This window comes from Lonchura striata, chromosome 12 (assembly GCF_046129695.1).
Source record: "Lonchura striata isolate bLonStr1 chromosome 12, bLonStr1.mat, whole genome shotgun sequence".
NCBI classification, from domain to species: domain Eukaryota; kingdom Metazoa; phylum Chordata; class Aves; order Passeriformes; family Estrildidae; genus Lonchura; species Lonchura striata.
The window spans coordinates 10,461,521-10,482,781 of NC_134614.1; the positions used below are offsets into that span (position 1 = coordinate 10,461,521).

The 21,261-nt window shown below is 45.1% G+C and overlaps 3 protein-coding genes across 5 annotated transcripts in view; 2 read left to right on the top strand and 1 right to left on the bottom strand.

The window, feature by feature from the left end:
- Nucleotides 1-9,150, top strand: part of USP4 (ubiquitin specific peptidase 4) — a 31,732-nt gene extending 22,582 nt beyond the window's left edge. For all 3 annotated transcript variants that reach the window (XM_021533225.3, XM_021533234.2, XM_077786101.1), the window contains 9 exons: nucleotides 3,884-4,075; nucleotides 4,566-4,654; nucleotides 5,253-5,468; nucleotides 5,557-5,627; nucleotides 6,026-6,141; nucleotides 6,632-6,781; nucleotides 7,443-7,546; nucleotides 8,602-8,690; nucleotides 8,811-9,150. In XM_021533225.3, the coding sequence (XP_021388900.3) occupies nucleotides 3,884-4,075; nucleotides 4,566-4,654; nucleotides 5,253-5,468; nucleotides 5,557-5,627; nucleotides 6,026-6,141; nucleotides 6,632-6,781; nucleotides 7,443-7,546; nucleotides 8,602-8,690; nucleotides 8,811-8,912 (1,129 nt within the window). In that variant the 3' untranslated portion in view covers nucleotides 8,913-9,150. The remainder of the gene's footprint in view (nucleotides 1-3,883; nucleotides 4,076-4,565; nucleotides 4,655-5,252; nucleotides 5,469-5,556; nucleotides 5,628-6,025; nucleotides 6,142-6,631; nucleotides 6,782-7,442; nucleotides 7,547-8,601; nucleotides 8,691-8,810) is intronic.
- Nucleotides 9,151-12,278: 3,128 nt separating this feature from the next.
- On the bottom strand, nucleotides 12,279-17,416 carry EMC3 (ER membrane protein complex subunit 3). The gene is made up of 8 exons (XM_021534344.3): nucleotides 17,188-17,416; nucleotides 17,057-17,114; nucleotides 16,247-16,340; nucleotides 15,519-15,623; nucleotides 14,737-14,818; nucleotides 14,506-14,585; nucleotides 13,850-13,932; nucleotides 12,279-12,526 (listed from the first exon to the last, which is right to left on the bottom strand). Exons 1-8 carry the CDS (start codon nucleotides 17,340-17,342, stop codon nucleotides 12,398-12,400), a joined length of 786 nt encoding a protein of 261 aa, XP_021390019.1. The 5' UTR covers nucleotides 17,343-17,416; the 3' UTR covers nucleotides 12,279-12,397.
- Nucleotides 17,417-17,461: 45 nt separating this feature from the next.
- Nucleotides 17,462-21,261, top strand: part of FANCD2 (FA complementation group D2) — a 35,457-nt gene continuing 31,657 nt past the window's right edge. The window contains exons 1-6 of the mRNA XM_031505970.2: nucleotides 17,462-17,617; nucleotides 18,751-18,840; nucleotides 18,999-19,133; nucleotides 19,739-19,806; nucleotides 20,499-20,602; nucleotides 21,116-21,179. Of these exons, the coding sequence (XP_031361830.1) occupies nucleotides 18,774-18,840; nucleotides 18,999-19,133; nucleotides 19,739-19,806; nucleotides 20,499-20,602; nucleotides 21,116-21,179 (438 nt within the window). The 5' untranslated portion in view covers nucleotides 17,462-17,617; nucleotides 18,751-18,773. The remainder of the gene's footprint in view (nucleotides 17,618-18,750; nucleotides 18,841-18,998; nucleotides 19,134-19,738; nucleotides 19,807-20,498; nucleotides 20,603-21,115; nucleotides 21,180-21,261) is intronic.

Consider the following 21,261-nt stretch of genomic DNA (forward strand, 5'->3'; position numbering starts at 1 on the left):
TGCCAAAATGAACCTGGCACCTTTTACACAAGAGGACAAAACTACATTTTCTTCTCCACTGAAAGGGAAGGAGAATTTGGAACTTTTGGAAATTCTCCAAGCCTGTTCTTTCACAAGGCTTTGCACTCATCTCATTCTCATCTTGACAGGTTTAGAACTGTCAGGTAGTCCTGGAGCAATATTGTGGTAATATTTGTTGGAGAAGAGCTGAGATGCAGAAGTGGAGAGGGTTGAAACGAGATCACTGACATGACGTGCAGGGGCAGTGCAGCCAGAGAATGGTGGGAGCATATCCCACTTCTCACAGTTGGAAATGGTTCTCTCCAAGCATGTTGTTCTGTGGAAGGACAGCGAAGTCTGTGGCAAATGATCAGAAATCTCTCCTGTAAAGGTGGTCTGCAAATCAATTTGATGACAGTAGTTCAGTGTTTGTGCTGAATGCTCTCATTGCCCAGGCTAAACAGAGCAGAGCATTCAGCACACAACCCAAACACTTGCTGTTTCTTTTCCTCAGGTCCTGGGAAGCCCAGGCCCACTAGGACCTCCAGCTCCCACTCCAATGTAACCCCACACATGCACCCTGCTGGTGATGTCCCATCACCAGGGATCCTGCTGGAGCTTGGAGCCGGCCTACAAGGGCTCAGGTAAGTACCACATAAAAACAAACTCCACAGCCCATTTCAAGGGCACTACTCTTAGTGTTTCTTCTTAGTTCTGAGGAACTAAGAAGAAAAATATTCTGGTGGATAAACTAGATACCCCTGTTCTCTTAGCCTGGCTAATGGGACATATTACATAACATGTATTGTTTGTTGATAAAAGTTTCACAAATTGATTTGCAGGTCACCTTTAACCTATAAAAGTGTGTATATTTGAATATGATCTATTCATTTTGCCATACATGCCATGTTTTCTGCCTTCTCTTACAACATGCTGTGTATTACATTCAGATAAGTTCATGGTCTTGAACAAACATCACTGGCTGCAGAGATGTTAGGTTTTTTAATGTGACAGAAGCTACAGCAATTATTGAACATAGTGAGGTCAGCAGACCAGCAGGCCCAGTAGTTTTATACAAAACATTTGAGATGTGTGGGATCTTGTAGCAGACTTGTGACGTTTATTCATGCTTATTAAAATTGGGGTTTTCTTGTTTTAAATGAGGGTTTGCGTCCTTTCCAAAATGAGCTTGTATTTATTTGAGCCTTGTATAAACCTCCTGTGTGAGTTCCTCATCATTTTTAATCTTGTTCCTCTGCAAGACTGGCAAAATCCTTTGACCAGTTTCTATGGGGCAAACTGTCCATTGTATTAAGAAAATTGCATTTTCTGTCTCTGATCTCTTAGTTTACTTGTTTGTGTGTGTTCTGGTATTATGAAGGAAAGTAAACGGATTAGGAGTATCTCCACTTCCTAGAAGAGATCAGAATATGTGCAGCAGTTTCTCCCAGCTTTTTTCCAATCCTGTGTTTATTCTTACTATCTACTTTTGACCCTGTTGTGGCTTCTCAGCAGCATTTCTGGGTTGTTGTGTAGTAGTAACCCCCCCTCAGGCAGATATGTTTGACAGCTTCTGCAAACAATTTCTTCCTGCCCTTCTCTGTTCTCTTTCAAAATAGGCTTCTTGGTTCTTGCTGTAGATTGACTTGTCCACATGGTGTTTTGCAGCTGGAGTTAATACCATAGATCCCAGCACCTGTGAGGAAATGTTTCCGTAACATACAACCTGTATATTAGCCTGGTGTTTAGCTCAGAGTATTTTTTGCTTTCAGTGTAGCTTTTGCTTTCCTGTAGCTCTGGTCCTTCACAGCTTTCCATTCTTCTGTGCACTTGCTTACCTTATTGTGCAATGGAACAGGAGTTACCTCATTGCTTTCTGAATTGAAACCACAAATCTGAACCTCCATAATGCTGATAAAGACTGGTCAAGTCCTACACTATTACTGAGTAGTTTTTAGGCATTTTTTGAGTTGTCATGAATTATAAAGGCAATTAGCCAGTATCTAGCAGTGTGCTAGCAGCTGAGCTAACGTTTCTGACTTCTAAAACCATGGTGTGTCGTCTGGAGTAGCATCACCTTCATGTTCTATTATTTCAATTAGGTGTAACATACAGAATTATGAGGTTTTGTCCAGCAATTCCCATTATCAGCTCTACAGCCTGTTACACTATACGTAAAGTACTTCGGTTTTGGTTCTTTTTCCAAGGGATAGGTGGTGCTCAGGAGATCATAAAAATGACAGATCTTGATTCTGATATGTCTGCTTTCAATACTAGTATATAAAAGGTGTTCTGAGGTGGACTGGGGAGAGGGACACTTAATCAGTAATCAGATCTGTTGTGTTTTGGTGAGAAGTGTGTGAGCTGCTCTCTGCAGAGTGTTATGGGGTGCTGCATGCTGGCTGTTTGTGATGGATGGCCCCTACCTGTGGGAATAGTCTTTTATTTCTGTCCCATCTGTTCCTTCTCACGGGCAGGGCTTCATTCAGGTGCATGAGGGTGGAGTGTAAATGAGGCTTTGTTAATTGCTGCTTGCAAAGCAGTGTAGGTGGTGTGAGAGGAGTCATGGGAGTGTCATGCACTGAGCTGTGTTACAGGAGTTTAGGCTAAGGGTCTCATAGGACTTGGTGTTAATATTATGGGACTGAGTATGGCCTTTTGTGGTTTAAACAGTACTAAATGAAATAATTCACCTTTTAGTGGTGCTGTTTCTCAGGAAACTTTAGGAGGTGTGCAGTGTATGCAGTGCTGGTGTCCAGCTGATAGTACTGACAGCCTCAACAGATGCTGGCATTGGACTCTCTTGTGCTGGCTCTGAGCTCTTGTGTTCTTAGTGGGCTGGGACACCCTGCCAGGATGTTTTCTCTCATGTACTCTACTGAGCTCAGTCCAAGTCCCAAGTTAAGATCCTTTATTTGTTGTAAGTAGGATGAAGCAGAATTACAGTTCTGAAATTTGTTCTCTTCCCTCCTCTGAACACAGGAATAAAAAATGTTTCTCAGCTCTTGAGAGAAGGGATGGGGCTTGTCTAATGGAAGAGAATTGTTAGGAGTTTACTGCATTCAGATATGTGACTGAGGTGTAGGTCATAATGTGTAGTGACATCTTTTCATGAAATCTTTCTTTCTCTTTCAGTTTTAAGATAAATCTGGGACAGGTGACTCACTAAATTAAAGAGTAGTGTGACTTGGCATCCTGAAAAATGAATCTTTTGTAATGAATAGGCCTGAAGCAAACATTGTGATAGTGTTGGACCACGTGGTTACTCTTGCCTCTCCTCTGACAGCTGCAAATACCTCATTTGCTGTTTCACACAGGGCACAAACTGCGTCACAGTCTCCTCACTGTTCTCCCAGGCTGTTTGTTGTCTTCCAGAATTTTTCTTGTTTGTTTACTGTCCTTGGATTTTTCTGTGAAGCAGATGTTTCCAGACTCATGGTTTTATGAAACATTAGCTGCTCAGTGATGTGAGCTCAGGCCATAAAGCTGATTGAGAGGCTGGGAAAATTCAAGACCCAAGGTATTAAGAAGATTTCTTTCTCCAGTGGGAGCAAACACTGTCAGAGGAATTTCAAAGTACATTTAGTACTTTTCACTGGTTGAAGCACAGTGGAGTTGTCAGGGTAGTGTCTTGGGAGGTGATAGGTAATAGGGGTTTGAATTAGGAATAAAGACAGAGGGAAGGTGGCAGCTGAGTTACTTGCAGGTGTGTGTCCTGTGTCACTGTGAGCTGTGGGGTGTGTTCAGGAAATTGCTCTGTAGCATGAGGACAGCACAGCCCTATTGTACTGTTGGAGAGACTTGAACTGAGTTCATATTGGTCCTACCTGCTGTGCTTCTTGGCAGTGGAAATAACCCATGGAAATACCTATGTTTCATACAGGTATGAAGTTTGCAAGCCAAGTGAGGATGGCTCAGAGTACGTTACTCTCTCCATTTACTTTCGGGAAAAGACAATGAGGCAATCCAGCAATACTTCAGGGACTGTGCTCTTTGGGCAGCCACTGTTAATATCTGTGCCCAAACACAAGCTTACTGTGGATCACCTGTACAGTGTGGTTTTGGAGCAGATCAGGTAAGTCATGGCTGTACCTTTGAATCTTATGCCAAGCTCTAGAGGTCACTTATTCAATTACACTGTAATAGGATTACTGAATCCTTGTTAACAGGGAGAATTTTCCTTGATTTGTGTGGGTTGTATAAATCAGGATTTGCATTGCATTAGTGTCTGGAAGCCCCAGGGACATTTCAAGGTCCTGTTTTTTTGGGTTTTGCAACAGATACTGCTGGCTCAGCCTTGCAAAAGGAGTCAGGAGCACAACTCGAGGGCATGTTTTCAGGGCTCACAGATGGGGCCACCATAACTTACTTTTGCCTTTTCAATACACAGCCAGTGAAACATAGAACAAGCAGTGAGAGCAAAGATTTAGGAAATTGTTGTTTGACTGATTCTGAGGGTTTGCTGGAGGGAATTGGGCAGCAGGAGCTGATGACAGAGGGGTGTGCTGCTGTTCTGGTGCACAGCTACAGTATGGTTGTGTAAGAAACATGTCCCTTCTCTTCAGCCGCTGTGTGAAACTCCCTCTGGCAGAAGAATACTCCCCACCCTGCCCAGACAGAGGAACCTGCAATGGCTCCAATGGTGTGGTTGAAGGTAAAGCCCTTTCAAAATCTGTGGAAGCTTTTCAGCACTTTAGCTTTCTAACAACATTTGATTTGTGCTGTATGTACTTGGCTTAAGCTCTAGCAGGTCGTTTCTCTACCATGATTAAACCACACTGTTGTGCTGGACATCCGCTTGGTACAGGGAGAATCTTGTAGAGCATTTCCTTCCTAGAGAGATCAGATGTGCAGCAGCTGGAGTTACAAGCTGTGGATGTAATTCATCCTGACCAGTGTTAGGGAAGTTCTTGCTTAATTGAGGTGTCCAGGTGCCTCCCTCCAGAGGCAATCCTTCTTGACATGCCCTTTGGTGATGAAAACTGGCCTGTTAGGTCACAGAGATTGTGGAGAAATTTGTCTGTTGGAGGACATAGAATCAACAGTCTCATTCCTAGGCCACATGCTCTCTAGGAATCTTTGGATGCTGATGGCACATGAGTGTTTCCTTCTGTGTTAGAAATTATTCATTAGTGTAGCCCTGAGGCTGCAATGAGTTAAAGGGGGAAAAGATCTGTCCATTTTCCCCAGAGAATGGAAATAACTTTACTTTGGTAACTTTACTATTGTCATAGTTTGGAATTTTTTTCCAGGTGACATTGAAGAGATGGAGCATCAGGATGGTGGAGAGGAAGGCAAAGAAATGCTGACAGAGGTTGACCCCTGCCACTCTGAGGGTTGTATGCAAGTGGAGTCACCAAGGGACCTGCAGCCTTGCAAGAAACAGCATTTCACTTTTAGCCTTGTGAATTCCTCTGGGACCTCTGAGATAAACTCCATTGTTGAAGGAAAAATGTTAAAACTGAGTGGTAATTATATTCTTTGTTTTGTTTTGTTTTGTTTTTTTTCCTTCTTCCTTCTTTTTACACCTGTGCAATAATTTTTTTTTTTTGGTAGCTTTTTCTGCAGTTGCTATTGACTGGGATTCTGAGACACGGAGGCTACTTTATGATGAACAGGAGGCACAGGTTGTAGTATGCTCTTTTCATAAGTCATCTGTGTAAATTTGCATGGTATTTAAAAGGTGACAGTAAACAGTGTTCTGGTGGGTCATCTTTTTAAGAGAGTAAACTGGTTTTTTGTAACAGAATAAGATAGTTTTTATTGTCTTGGTAAAAGCTCTAAACCCAAGTTAGGACGTATGTCTTCTCTTACGGACTATTTAGCATAAGAAAGTGGCTGGGAGCTGGAGGTGGTTGTCTGGGTGGGGAAGGAGGTGCAGAAATAGGCAGTGTGGGGAAAGTGAGCATGTAGTTTCTTGGTGTCAGGGATTACAGAGTACATGGAATTGAATAAAGCATGTAATTTCTTGGTGTCAGGGATTAGAGTGCATGGAATTGAATACAGCACCTGTCTCTTCCACTAGGCATTTGAAAAACATGGAAGCATGCTACAGCCACAGAAGAAGAAGGCTGTTGTAGCCCTCAGAGACTGCATAGAGCTCTTCACTACTATGGAAACACTTGGTGAACATGACCCGTGGTAAAAACAAACCTCTGTCTGCCTCCCATATTTACCATAAAATATAACTGTTTGGGTTCACATGATTTTTCAAGGGTTTCTTATAATTTCCCAGGTCTGTCCCCTTGTCCTCATCTTTGAGAAGTCTGTCAGATCTGTATTAAGTCATTGACTCAATAGGCTGAGGACATGGGTTAATAAAAGTATTTGTTTCTTGCGTATATTTAAGGAAGAAAGTGTCAATGGGAATGTAGCTTCCAACGACCAGGCTATTTTAAAAGTTAATTTTTGTACCATGTGCAGTTAACATACTTGCCATAGGACTGTAAAGTGAAAGCAGGTTGGAGTTTGGAATTCTCTGAGGCAGTGTGTTCACCTGCATATTCCACAGGCGGTGCGTCTTCTGTCAGGCAGGGACTGTGCTTGTGCTAGTGAGGCATCTTTAATGGAAGGCCAGAAGCTTTTCTTTTGATGCATTCATTAATTTCCTTGCTTGTTACTCTTTCCTTAGGTACTGTCCTAACTGTAAGAAACATCAGCAGGCCACAAAGAAGTTTGATTTGTGGTCTTTGCCCAGGATTTTGGTGGTACATTTAAAACGCTTCTCGTACAGCAGATACTGGAGGGATAAACTTGACACAGTTGTGGAATTCCCCATCAGGTAGGATTCTTCCCTCAGGCTAGGAAGAGCTTGAAGAACTTGGTCAAGAAAGATGTACTACTGATGTTTCAATTGGGTGGGCTTGTTGTAAAGGCTGTAACTGGAGCAGGTTTTCTGGGTTTGAATGGCTGGCAGGCATGAGTTGAGAGGGTTAGTGTTTTTGAGGGGTGGTTTTTGTTAATGCTGTTCAGCTTTATACATCTCAATGAGCATTAGTAACTAGCAGGAACTGTTTCTTCTGAAATTCAGTTAAGCACATGTAATTCAACTGAGAGAACTTCTGTAGCAACCTCAGCAAATTTTTTGGGCAGTGCTGCACTTGCAGTATTGAGAATTGCACAATTACAAGATGAAAGCCTACCTTGTCCCTCTGCTTCTACTTGCTAGCATCTTGCTGTGGGATGAAGCATATCCCTTGCTATTCCTGTCTCACTCTTCATGCCTACACAGGGACACTCCAAGCTGTGTTTTATTCAACACCTCCCTCTAAACCTTCTGGCATTGTTTGCTGTGTTTGTCAGGACCTGCCTTGTGTGGGAGGAGTAACAAGTCTGGTTTTCACATTAACAGCACCTGAGCAGCAGAGCAGCGCTGGTGCCATGCTTCAGTTCCTAAAAAGTGATGGTTACTGGTGTACTGATACTTTTGTGTTTCCTTCCAGGGGTTTGAACATGTCCGAGTTTGTCTGCGACCCAAGGGCAGGCTCATACGTGTACGACCTCATTGCAGTATCCAATCACTATGGAGCCATGGGAGTGGGCCACTGTGAGTAACTGCTCTGTGTCCTTGGTGTGCCAGGAAATGTAGGCAGGAAATGGGAGGGCTCTGCACTGGGACACCTGCAATACCCTCACCTAAGGTGTCTGGTCCAAAATTTACCTGTGTTCTGTGTGAAGGTGAGCACTGCATTGGGATTCTGTTAGGATATAGAGGCCAGATAGGTAGCAGCACTTTGGCCTGAGGTCTGACTGATGCCTATGGGACCCTGGTTGGTTGTCATTAATTTGTGTGATGGTGTTCCCCAGTTTATGAGTGGAGTCAAAATTTTTCAGTATTGAACCTGAAATTGTGACACTGGCTGACAGTAGAATGTCTCTACCTTTGCGCTGATAAGGATTGACATAGGAAAATGTCATTTCATCAGGGAAAATAACTCAGTTGTATACAAGTTTGGTATGTGATGAGTCTGTGTTTTCTGTCACTGGTTTTGCTGCAGCACAGATGAAAAGTTTCTGTAGGTGAGTTACCTGTATAAGGTGCCCATGCAGATCCATGCTGTAGGTGACACTTGTAAAACCACCCAGAAGCAATTTACCATGAGAGGATGATGAACTCCTGTAGCTGAAGGAGCACATGTTCTGAGGTTGGAGATGACAGTCACAGAAGTCTTGTCTGGAAGAGATGTTGAGGGACTTCTAACTTCATTCTTGAGTGAGGATTCTTGGAAGAACCATATCAGATCCATTAGCAGCAGAAAACTTTTTCTTTCAAGTGAAAATGCAGAGTCTTAAACTGTGTGTTTGGGAAAGCTGTGGCTCAAGGGCAGTGAACAAAGCCTACTATTGTTTTTCCCTATGTTTCTTTTCCCTGTATCTCAGCTGTCAGGGAAAAGCCTGGTGTGTGGAACCTGGTACTAGACTAGCTGGGCCAGCTGGCATGTTGTAGAAGATGTTCATGTTGGTTAACTAGGCTTGGGGCAGGCAATGCCAAAGCTGGTTCTGGCCTCCGCTGCACACGTGGCTGGAGAAGTCCCAGTGTCCCAGGTGTGCATTCCCTGCTGGGCCTCCCCAGCATGCTGAGCTCAGTTCCTCCCCTGACAGACACTGCCTACGCCAAGAACAAGGTGAACAACAAGTGGTACTACTTTGACGACAGCAGCGTCTCGGTGGCTTCAGAAGACCAAATAGTGGTGAGTATTTGGCTTGAGGCTGTTCCAGGTCTGTGCTGAGAGTGTGGTTCCCTGCTTTGGGGGTGACATTGCAGCCAAGCTGTGTGGATGGTTTCAGATGGGTTTTCTTCTGTTTGGTAGACAAAAGCTGCCTATGTGCTGTTCTATGAGCGCCGAAACAGCGAGGAACATTCTGCCCCCTCTGCTCCCCAGGAAGAGTGTGATGGCATGGACACCAACTAAGCACCACCTCCAGCACTCGGCCACCATGGTAGTGCTTGCTCTTGTAAAGAAATGCCTGAGGCGCCTGAAAATTTTTCTTCCTTCTGTAGGGGTGAAGCAGAAAATCATGCACTGAGAGATTCAGTGCTGGGGGTTGCAGAATAGCACTGAAGAGCCAGGAATAGGTGCTGACACTTGGGTATTTAGAGGCCAAAAATAATATATATTTGAGCTTCAATAAAGTTCTTTTTAAAATCTGGCTGAGCTGTGTGGCTAGAGGCAGGGGCTGGGGCTGTGGTTCTTGGGCTGAGGGTTGTAGCTGGGGTTGGGAGAGGCCACAGCTGAGCCTTGAGGGGCCCGTGGAGGAGAATGATGGGTACGATTCTGTGAATCGGCATTGGAAGTTCCTGCCAACTCTCTGGTGTTGCTTTTGGGCCCTGCCTGTGTCAGGGAGGCCTCCTGCACCCTTTCTGGAGCTCAGTTCAAATCTTTGTATATCTGGTCTGTTGCAGTCTCTGCCATTGTACCTAGGTCCCTTGGCAAAGCAACAGACTTTTCTCTTACTTGCATCCTTTCACTGATGCATTTGAGGCTCTCCTGGGCAGTTTTGACTCAGCATTTTTCATGTGAACACTGAATCCAGTGAAGCAGGAATCTTGGCCAGAAGTGAATCATACCTGCCTGTGGTGTGGCATATGTGCAGGCTGATCCCCATGGTGATGCAGGATACAGCTGCTCTAGCTCCTGTTCTTCTGGAGAGAAAATACCATCCATAACATTGACGATTGCTTGTCTTTTCCATCTCCTACACTCCTCACTTGCAGGCTGCTCTGTAAGCACTTTGCTGCTGCCAGCATTTCTCCTATGGTTTGTGCAGTGACAGCATTTTTATATTTTTTTGTTCATTTATGTCTCCAGCCAAGCTCAGCACTGTGTCCCCAGAGCTGTCACCTGTATGGGTGACAGCCCAATACAATGAATTGTGTGAGTTTTCAGCCTTTAGTCTTGCAACTTTGTTGGTTTTTTTTTACTGTTCTTTCAGCCCTCCTTGAGTGCTGCCTTTTACATCCTCACCTGATCACCCTCTGTTGGGCTGCAGGTATCATAGTCCTATCCCAGGTCCTGTTTGCCTCTGCTGTTCAGTGGTTCTGCTCCATCCTTCTGTCACAACTGGCAAATGCTCTTTCCTCTGTCCTCCTTTACTGTGTGTTGCTTTTTAGGATTCAAGTCCAGCTTTCTCAAAAAGAGACTCCTCTGAGTCTCAGTGGAGAACTGGTCTCCTGTATTTTTTAGGGAAACATCTAGCTCAAGGTAGTGAACCAGACAGGAGGGTTTCTCCTTCTTGGATCCACGTGTGTTGACAGAATCAAAGGCTGAGGCTGGCTATCAGTGTGTTTTTTGTTCCCTCTGGAATATGTGCTTGCAGCTGCTGTGGCTTCAGTGATGGCCTTCACCTTCTGCAGTGGTGGTCAGCAGTGCTCATCCATTTAACTCCAAACTTGCCACCTCAGCCCCACCTTTCTGCAGCCCTGGGCAGCAGACTCTGTATGAAATTGCAGTGTGCCTGTCCCTGCACCCTGGGAGGGCAGCACCAGGCAGCCCTTTGCCAGGGCACTGGAAAGAGATGGAGAGGAGGAGGGGGCATGAGGGGGCATTGTTGCTAGCCAGCATGCTGCTGCTGTGATTCTCCTTTGTGGAATTAGCTTTTAAAGCATTAAAATTTAAATTTTGAGATCACAATTGCTTAGTTGCTTCTGCTGTTTTATTTTAATTTTTGCAGCTCTAAATATTGTATTTTTTTCCTTATTACTGAGGGGAGCATGCAAAAAGCAACTTTTAAGCTGTAGCACTGCACTGAAATTACTCTAATCAGCATTTTTTTTTGTTTGTTTTACCCTGAAAGTAAGTCATGTGGGCATTCCAAAATGGGGACTAGAGGAAAGAGAGGACAGTAAAAGACCTTTTTAAAAGATAAATCAATCTGAAGTAGCCTTTGTCCTCCTCCTTGCCTCCCTATCTGTGCTGACACTGAGAAATGCATCTGTGGGGCTCAATCTCAGATCCTGAACAGACTGTTGTACTGCAGAACAAGCAGCCCAGCTCTGCTTTCTCTGCCTCTGAGCTGCTGGGCTTTGGCTGGTGTGTGTGTGCTGTAATACCAGACTGTTTTTTAGACTAGCACTTTGTAAGTGGCTGGCTCTGTTGTACAAAGAGGAAAATTAAAGAGTGGTTTGCACTGAAACTGGGTTCTGTTGTATTTTCAGCTTTCATTATGTGGCCTAAGACTGCTGGTTGTGGGGGTGCCTGGAGGGTGAGTCCTGCAGAGCCAGTGGGGATCTGGGAGAAAATCAGCTGTTGAGGGCACAGCTCTGCACAGCTGAGGGTTCATTTTCCTCCAGAGTTGCCTTTTCTCCCTGCAGTGCTGGCTTGCTGGTACCTGGTGCTCTAGCAAAGCTGTCCGTGCTTTTTTGTGGCACTGGGCAGCCTCAGCTATGGTTTTGTCCTTCCTTTTCCTCTGCCCCTGAGAGGTCCTGGTCTTCCTTCCGTCCATTTTCTCCAGGGGTACCAGGGCTGCCACTGAGGTAGTTGTCCTGCAGTCTCTGTAATTTCCTCCTCAAAGCAACCTGAACACACTTGTGAGAGCAGGCTGGAAAAAGCTGAGGAAGTGCAATGGGCTTGTGTGTGGGATTTTCCCAGTCCTGCAGGTCAAGGTGGGCTGTGAAACCCCTGTGAGAAGGTTTGAAGTCTTCATGCCTAAATTACAGTGTAAGAGCAGAGGAGCTTGATCTCAGCTGGAGCTCCTGGGGGTTAATGAACCTTAATGTAGATCAGCAGCTGCTGAGCTTTGCTGTGAAGGGCTGACCTCCCAAACACGGTGTGAAACCCATCGTGGGAAGAAGGGAAAGCAAAGGGGCAGCTTCCCTGTTCACTGGAAGATACTTGGTGAGAACAGAGAATTGGTGTCACACTCCTGGCTCAGCTCCTGCTTTAAAGAGGATTTACAGTTTCACCTGGAGAAAAAGGTGCTCAGAATAAAGAAGGGTGGAAAAAAATAACAGCCAGAGTATGGAAGAGCTTTTTGCAAAGCAATTCTCCAGGCTGGGACTGTTCTCCCTGGGGGAAGAGGTCTGAGGAGTTTCTACAGAGGGCTAAGCCAGGAACAGTTGCTCCCTGTTCTCTACAGTGCAAGGTGGGCAGCTTAAAGCATTTACTATCCCACCTGGCCCAGTAAATAAGTCAGGCACTCCTTGGCAACACCCTGCTTGCAGGCAGGAGAGGCTGTGTGGGCACTCAGGTGCTTACAAATGGACTTGGGAAGGATTAAATTAATAGGAAAATAGTGTGTCTGTGTGTCTTTGGGCTCAAATCAAAGTGAGGGCACTGGAGTTCTGAACATGATGTTTTTATTTTAATCGCAACCTTGCTAAAATACATTATATAGTTCTAGATAACAGGTTTCTTTTCAAATAACTTTTACAAGAAGAGACAAAAGCATATTCTCAAATTCAGAAGATGGAGGTCTGAAGTTCTTCCTTAAACATGCCTTCAAAATGGAGGTCTTTTGCCATGAGCTCTTCTTCTACATCTTCTAAGGCCCACTGATGATCTGTCAATTCTAAGGCTTCCCATTCCGTCTGCATTGGCAGGGAACAGAAGTAGAGAAAGAAAAGCAACAGGGGATTAGTTAGACAAGAACTACACAAAGCAGTGCATGCTTTAAAAACTGCAGCAAACACTGATTCTATTAAAAACCTGGCAATCCTGTCAACTCTCTGAAATCAGTGGTTTATGCTCAATACAAACTGCATCACAGAAATTAGAAAAACTACATTATCTACTTTCTGCCAACCCTCTAACCTTCTGGAACAGTCCGTGGCTTCTATAACAGCCTGTACTGTTCTGGTGGGCCAAGTACTTTGCAGTGAGGTAATTCTTTAGTTCAGAGTTACTTGGTAACAACAGGTAAGAGCCAAAAAAATTTTGCACCTGATCACAGACTTTTGCACAAAGCCTGCAAAAAACCACGTCACATGATGCCCAGCAAGAGATTTGTATTTCTTGGCCAGAACACTTCTCCTGCAATATGGGCTTTCCCCCTTTTGTTTGTGCTGGAACATGTAGTGGGTTTTGGTCCCTGCAAGGCTGAATTGGCAGAAATGCTGTGGAGAGCCAGTACTAGGTGGAAGCGGAGTCAGTAATGGCTTGGAATTGCACCTCAGTGCTGAGTGTGACAGAACAGCCAGTGCTCCAGCACTGCAGCCACTGCAGCCTCTTCCCTGGCTGAGCCTCTGCCTGGGCAGCGTGGGATTTTTAACCAGGAAGGTTACTGAAAACAAACTGCAGGAGCAGACCATCCCAGCTTCCCAGGCAGCAGGTTATGTGTGGCTAAACCCCTTCTACAGTACACAAAAACACAAAACCAGAAACCAGATCTGTCCTTTGTGCATAAACCTGGCCATAAGCACTGCCTGTGAAAGGCAGAGGCAGTCTAACAAACAAGTGCCTATGGAAAGTGCTTTAGGAGAACTTCAAGACAGTAAATTCCTGATGGATTTTCGACTGAACCAACTGGCTTACTTGATTTTTTTACCCAAGTTTGATCAGGTGCCTGCTGGACTCATGCTCATCTGCATTATTAACACAACTTTTGGAGAGCCAGCTTCTGCTTTGGAACTGTACCTCAAGATAAAAAAAACCCTCTTCCTCAGCAAAAGTAAAGGGTGGGGCATAAATTCAGCTTTTGTACCAGCAATGACTGATCTGTCAGGTTTGCTTCAGGGTATTTGGGCTCTGCCAGACCCAGAGCAACTCCCACAGCCTTCATAAGCTATCAACTCTAATTTTAGGAACAGGAATCCAGAGCAATTCCCTTACTTGACACAGGGAGACAATGAGTTACATGCAACTTATGACCGTGCAAGCTCACACAAACAGGATTGCAGGTGGGAATACTGTACCTTAAATGCTTTGTTAGTATCTGCTGGCATGGCCATTGCTGCCCCTGTCATTTGTTCTTGCATCACCCTGGACTGATCTGCAGCTACAAATGAGAAATGAGAGGTTGATTTCTGTGTTATTAAACAGCACTCCCTGGAGCATGATGCCATTGGGAAGGTTTTTATCTATAGATAACATTGCAGCAACAGCCAGAATGCAACACTGCTGTGCCAGGAGTCCTCACAAGACATCTTACTCCCACCTGCTCATCTTAGATTTACATAAAATATGCAGAAAAACTGAGGAAAATAGTTTTCTGTTCCCAGTGCACATCTGTCCTGCCCCACAACCAACATCAGGAAATCTTTGCAGCTTTCCTTAAAACCAATACTTGCTAGAAATAAACCCAAGTGCAAAACTTTTGCACTGATTTGATGGGAAGGAAAGCCTGGGCTAACAACCATGGAAGTTTATGAGCCAGTGGCTGATGCAGGAGATTTGGGTGCTTGCTGCAGGTGATGTCAAACCTGGCCCATGGACAGTAAGTAACTTCACATAAATGAGAGAAGAATTCAGGAGCTTCTTGGCTGGAAACTCAGAAATCTTTTCCCCAGCCTCCCTCAGACAACATCCCATGGAAGGGGCAGCCAGTTCCCAGAAATGACAAGTGCATTACCATTATCTTGGCCCAGGATGAGAGTATAAATGCTTCTGAGTCCAAACACATTCAAGAAGTACCAGGAAGCAGAGCTCACCCTGACAAATCAGAACAAGCACAGTTGTTGTCAGTTCAAAGCTGGCTCATGACCTCATTTCATCAGCACACACAGACCATCCAAGGGCTATTAACACATCCAACATTTTCCAAGTGTGAACTGGACCTTGTTTGCTAAAAACAGGGCCTTACCAGGATGCATCCAAAGTGAGCAGCTCAATTCCCTGCTGCAGCATTGGCTTAAAACGCAGCGTCAGGGGAAACGGGACCTTTGCTGCAGGATAAAGAAAAAAATAAAACCCAGTTTCACAAAGTTTCACAAACACTGCATGTTTGCAAAGCACAGGGCAAAGTGAGCAGGTACTTCTTTTATTACATTTAATGTAGTCTGAGTGCAATGTGTACAATAAAAAGTTAACTTGGATTTTTGAAAAAGCTGCAATTCTGTATTCATTTTAATATGAAAACTTTCTGAAACTTAGTCAGGTGACCAAACCCTCACAGGTGTTACTTCAATGACTGTGAAAGGGAATGTCCTTGTTAAAGAAACAGTTACCACATTAACAGTATAGAAAAAAAAAACAACCCAGAATTATGAATTTAAGTGTTTTTGATGTATACACTCCACACAGTAACCAATTCCCTGGACACGTTCAGATGAAAATCCACTGTATCAACCTAAATTTCAAACAGTTTTAATATAATATTGGTTTGTCTTGTCACTACAGTTGTTCCCAAGTACATGAGCTATTTTCTTTGAGACCATGGCCAATACTCAGAAAACAATTTCCACCCTTCGCAACGGGACAAGCAAATCTGTGCAGTTTGTGGAGTGAAGAGCAGCAGTGCCACAAGCCAAATTTATGCTGCTTCTAACTGATTGCTCTCAGGTACTGAAGCAAATCTCTGATGCAGCTCAGACTCAAGGTCATCTTCATAAACACAGCCAAACCCACGTTACTCCACACACTTACTTGTGACAAATCCTGAAAATGTCATGTTGATCCAACCACCAATGAGGATCATAGGCAGAACATTGGTTACATTCCCTTTCATCATATCTGTAAGCATGGTAGGATCTGCAAATCATAGATGGAATGTGAAGCAGCAGCACATCACAATAAAGAGAAACAAGTTATTACATGTCAGATAATATAATTAAGAAACTACATGAGACAACACTCCTATCCCAGTATCTATAATTTTCCATTGCTGACAGTACTTTGCAAAATGAGATGAGCAGCCAGTGTGGTGGTGGCTGCTGCCACAGAGGTGGTGTGTTCTGTGCTGTGTCTGACCCCATCCTTTGCCCCAGATCTCTGAACTTGCCTGACCCCTCTGTGAGCTGACCTGGGTGGAGGAAGGACAAGTTCCTATTTTGATGTATACACTAGCTAAATGAAACCACTTTAGAGAAGACCCTCTGGGAGCTGGAGCAAAACACTGGCAAAAGGAGGCAAGAGCAGGGCTCCCACTCCTGGCTACCCTGAGGAGGTCAGGTCTCCTGAGACGCTGCAAACAGCTCAAGGCTGAAGTTAAGCAACATGAAGCAATCTAATGTTTTTGTTATCCAAGAGAGGGATCTCACTCCCACCCCCTCCCTCACACTGCCTGAGCTCCCTGCAAAGCTGACTGACCTTTCACCCTCAGCAGACACTGACAGGTTTTTCTACCTGGCTGCAGTTAGGGTATCTTGACATACCTGTCATTGGTGAAGGAGGCACTACCTTTCTTTTTGTTTTCTTAAAAAATCCATCCTCAGGGTTATTAAAAAAATATTTCCGGGACAGGAAAGACTGAAAGCAGAGAAAGACAATGCCAACACCGTAAGAAGTAAAAGGACAGAACCATTAGTTCTTGCTCAGACATTCAGACATCTTGTGAGTTCTTTCACCACATGCCTTCCTGGGATAGATGCCTCACTGCCCACGTGTTCTAAAGCTCCTCACATTTTTCTTGCATCCAGAGTACCAGATCTCTGGATTTCTAAAATTCTTAAAGTAATTATAAGAATTCTCTGAAGAGAAACCCATCTTAATTAAAGAGCTTTTAGTGTTCTGTGCAAATGCTTTGTGCTGGTGGAGCACCAATACTGAAACATGGAACATTTTCACTCACCCAGCTGACCTCTGGATTTCACAAAATACACATTTGGTACCAACAGAGCCAACATGAGTGATGCATTTTTAGTTTAGCAATCATTTCAGCTAGCATTGCATGACCACCAGGTTATCCCAAGCTAGCATTACAACCCTGTGTGCTTGCTGGCAGATATTAAACACAGCAGTTTGGAGGCACATCTCACGTCAGCATGCAGTTAAAACATCGAGCAGTGACAGCTAGCATAAATGTTAATGAAAAGACACACATGGCGGTGCTGTGCCCAAGAATCTGCGCTCCTGGACAAGGCTCTGGCCCAGGGGTGAGGGCAGGTCCGACCCCGCGGCACTGCCCGGTCAGAGCCCCGCGCTCTGTACTCCCTCCCCAGCCACCCTCTTTGTAAAGCCCGCACCTGCTTTGGAATGTATTTTCCATTTTCCCGAAGGACTCTGCTCCGGATCAGGACTTGGCTGGAAGAGAGACACGCGGCGTTAGCGGCCGGGCCGGGGGAGCAGGGTGAGGCGGGGTGAGGCGGGCCCTGACCTGTCGGACACCTGCTCCTGCGTGAGGCGCTTGTCGCTCTGCAGCAGGATGGACACGTAGTGCCGGATCATGCCCACGAAGAAGGTGATGAAGACGATGGGCAGCACCACCCATAGCCGGATGTTGGAGTCCAGCAGCAGCTCCGGCTCGCTCATCGCGGCGGTGCCGCCTCGGGCCCGGCTCCGGCCGACACCGGGCCGCCGCCGCACGCCCGCTTCCGCTTCCGGGACCGGCACCGGCCCTTCCGCCGCCGGCGGAACTGCGTCAGCGCGCGCCGCTGGCGGGAAACTCGAGCGCGAGCGGCGGGAGCGGCGTGAGGGGACAGCGGCGAGAGGGGACAGCGGCGAGAGGGGACAGCGGCGTGAGAGTCCTGCCCTGGCCTGCCCTGAGGGGACGGCAGAGGACGGGAAGTGAGCTCGGCTCAGCCCAGGTGAGCTGAGCTGAGGAGAGGTGAAGCGGCCGCCTCAGGCGCTGCCCTGCCCTTGGCAGTAGGTGCGATGGAGAGGGGCCAGCCTGACCCTGGTTGGTCTGCGCCTCGCACCCAGAGCAGAATCACGGCAGCGGGGCGCTGGAAGGGAGCTCTGGAGATCACCAGTGCAACCCCCTGCCGAGGCAGGGGCACCCGGGGCAGGTGGCACAGGAGCGGGTCCCGGTGGGTTTGGAATGTCTGCAGGGAGGGGGGCTCCAGCCTTCCCTGGGCAGCTGCTCCCTGGGCACTGCATCCACAACCTAACGAAGATTTTGCTCATGTCGAAGTGAAACTTCTCGTGTTTTAGTTTTGGCCGTTGCTCCTTATCCCTGGGTACCAGGGTACCACTGAAGGGAGTCCGGCAGCATCTCCTTGGCACCTACCTTTCAGATATTTATACACCTGAACAGCTCTGAAAGGTTAATTGCACTTTTGTTTCTTAACCAGTCCACTTCCACGCTAATATTTTAAATAACTCATTTTGCCAACCTCTGCCAAGCAGTTGAAATTTAGTGTGAGATGCACATGCATCTTTTTAATAACCTTTAAGTTTTAAAGGTGAGTCAAGGTTTGTTTTTTTTTTCTTTTTAATTGCTGGCACCCCAAAAGAGGATGAGTGAGAAGGAGGTTTGTGTTGACAGATTTCACTGGCTATGATTCGTAGTTAGGGATATGAACAGTGTCACTTAATGTGTTTGGGCTCATGAACATCCATCTGTGAATCCTCTGTTGCTTTGGCCAGGCATGTGGAGAGGGTCCTGAGTTTAGCTCAGTGGATGCAATCTGAGTCCTCATAGTTGCTCACTTTAATTTGCCATTTAATTTGCCTGGTGTCTGGAAGGCCAAGCCTTGTTTTATGAAAAACTGAATTTTAGAGAAAGGGATGTATTGTGCTATTTAAATACAACAAGCTCTAAAATTTCAACCTGCACAGCAGAAAAATGTGGTGTGATATTGGTTACCCAGGCAATCTGTCTTTCTTTGAGCACTCTCAATTTCTGTCACGTTCCCTTTTCCTATTCACTAATGCATTCTAGATCTGCTTAAAAAAGAGACGAATAAAACCCTTGTCTTTTTCCTGCATTTTTTTTTAGGCAACAACAAAGGTTTTGTTACCATGGTTTCAAAAAGGAAATTGTCAAAAGCTGATGCTTCTGAAGAGAGCTGCAAGACAGACTTGCCAAGTAGGTGCTTGCGTATCATCTTAGTGGGGAGGAGGCCACTAATAGAGGCAACAGCTCCCAAGCAGGGGCAAAGGCAAAATGGCAGTTTTGATAATACTGACTATTAATGACACTGCTGATTTTTTATGTATTTGATGCAGCATGTTTTGCTTTCTTAGAAATTAAGAAGTCACGGATTTCTGATAAGGAAAATGCCTCTGCCTTATATGGATTGGAGGATGAGGGAGTCTTTGAAGAGCTCCTCAGGACATCAGGAATTGTGCTGAAAGCTGGGGAGGGACAGAATGAAATAGGTATGAGTTCAACATTTGCTTTTTCTGATTTAGATCAAAACCTGCAAGGATGCATAGTACAAAGTAATGATGTGTTTTACTTGCAGCACAAAAGTGCTTGAGCCAGCTTGTTTCAAAATTCAAGCAAACCCTCATTTGGCCTCTTATTTGTTATATACCTCTTGCTCCTGCTGAATTCAGTGCATCACCTAAACTCATTATTCCATCTCTTTGGGTGTATACCTGTTAAGTTAAAGACTTCTGAAAGATTATTTGAGGTATATAGAAAAATATTAGACTGCATCTGTGATTACAGTATTGAATTGCAGAGGCAGGAGCTCTGAAATGGGGAAACAAATGGAAACAAATGTGGCATTGTTGCCTTTCATATCAGACAAGGCCTTCAGGAAGCTCTGTATTCAGTGCCTTCAATGTTATTCTCAGCCCTGACTAAAGAAAGCACAAGTGCTGATTCCACTCAGACTTTTGCCAGCTGGACTTCTCAATAGAGCAAATGCAAAATTGTGGTGGATGGGCTTGAGAGCTTGCACTTGGTGTAGCTGTTGTGATGTTGTATGGACAGACTGTGTCTCATTCTTTATTTCCTTTCTAAACTGTCTCCTTAGCTGTTGATCAAATGGCTTTCCAGAAGAAGCTCTGCCTGGCCCTGGAGAAGCACCCTACTTACCCAGCTGTAAGTAACTTTGGCAAGAGCCTCCTTTAAAGCTGTTTGCTGAGTAGGAAAATATGCAAATGCATCTGCCTGTCCCTGCTAGTCCCATACAAAAGTGTGCAACACAGCAGCTTATCTTGGATTTCTGTGGTTCAGATTTTCCAGTTCTCTTAGTGTTTCTGTTCCAGCCTTTTAGTCACTTTTTCTGACTGGCAAAGTGATTTTCATTGGCAATATTATTCAATAGACAAAGACTCTTACAGCAGACAAATCACTTGCATAGCTTTCTGGTGGAAGCTGGGTTTGGTTTTGTGTTGGGTGGGAGCTGGCAGCATTAGCACTGCCATGATGTGGTGCTCCTCCCCAGACAGCAAGTCCAGGGTGAAAGTCTTGAGGCCAATGATTTGACTGCAAATGTTTTTTGGCTGTAGCCCTCATCACATTAAATGTTGCTATTTCAGCTGAGCAGGAAGAAAGGCAAAGGCTTTTTAAATCAAAGTAAAATGTGAGACATTTGCTTTAGAGTTACTTTGCAGAGAAATCACTGTTTCCTCTGGAAATGGTCTACTCCAGCATTCTTTCCATCACAGCTTCTGTCTGCAGTTCCCTGGTTGGTTCTTCCTGGTTCTCATCATCTGCTTGCAAAGTGCATCCTAAAGGACAGCAGTTGACTGGGGTGTCCCTTCAGGGTGGATAACCTCTCTGCTTTGCAGGTTGTGAAGCAGTTCATCAGTGGCCTGGAATCCCACATCAAGGACAGGAACCAGTTCAAGAACTGCCTTTTGCCGTGCACTCCTGTACGGACTGAGGGGTCAAGGTAGGGAAAATGTGTTTTGCTTTCCCCTTCAGTCAGAGCCAGTCTCTATTTATGTGCTTTGACAGTGGCCAGAATGCACCTAAAGGCTCCAGCTGGTGCACATCAAGGCAGGATGGCTGGTGTAGTCCATTGCTGTTTAATTGCAGAGAGTTTAGAGCTTTAAGTCACAGATTTTACTGTCTGCCCATGGCACACATTGGATTCCATGGCATTTTATGGCATCAACCAAATACTATGAAAAAAATTTGCCAGGGCTGGTGAAGGTCAATTCCTTTTCAAGATTTTTGTTTTCCAGGAGATACAGCTTCACCACAGACTTTCACATTTCTAGTCTTGTAGAGAATGAGCTGGTTCAGAGCTGAAGTTTTTAATTTTATTGTGTGTGTCTGTGATTACCATGTATTACTGTAAATCACTGTGTGTTGTTTTTTAAAGAAACAGTAATGAAAAGAGCTACAGCCTCTTCTCCCAGAATGTTTTTACACAACTGTGGTGGAATCTTTCCTCTTGCAGGAATCTGGTGCACTCATATTGTGAAAGCCTCATTAAACTGCTTCTTGGGATTAAGATCTTACAGGTATGGGAACCTTAGCTTGCTCTTTACAATGGTTTTGATTGTAGGGAACATTTTGCTTACTTAAGTAAAGGATTAATAGAGC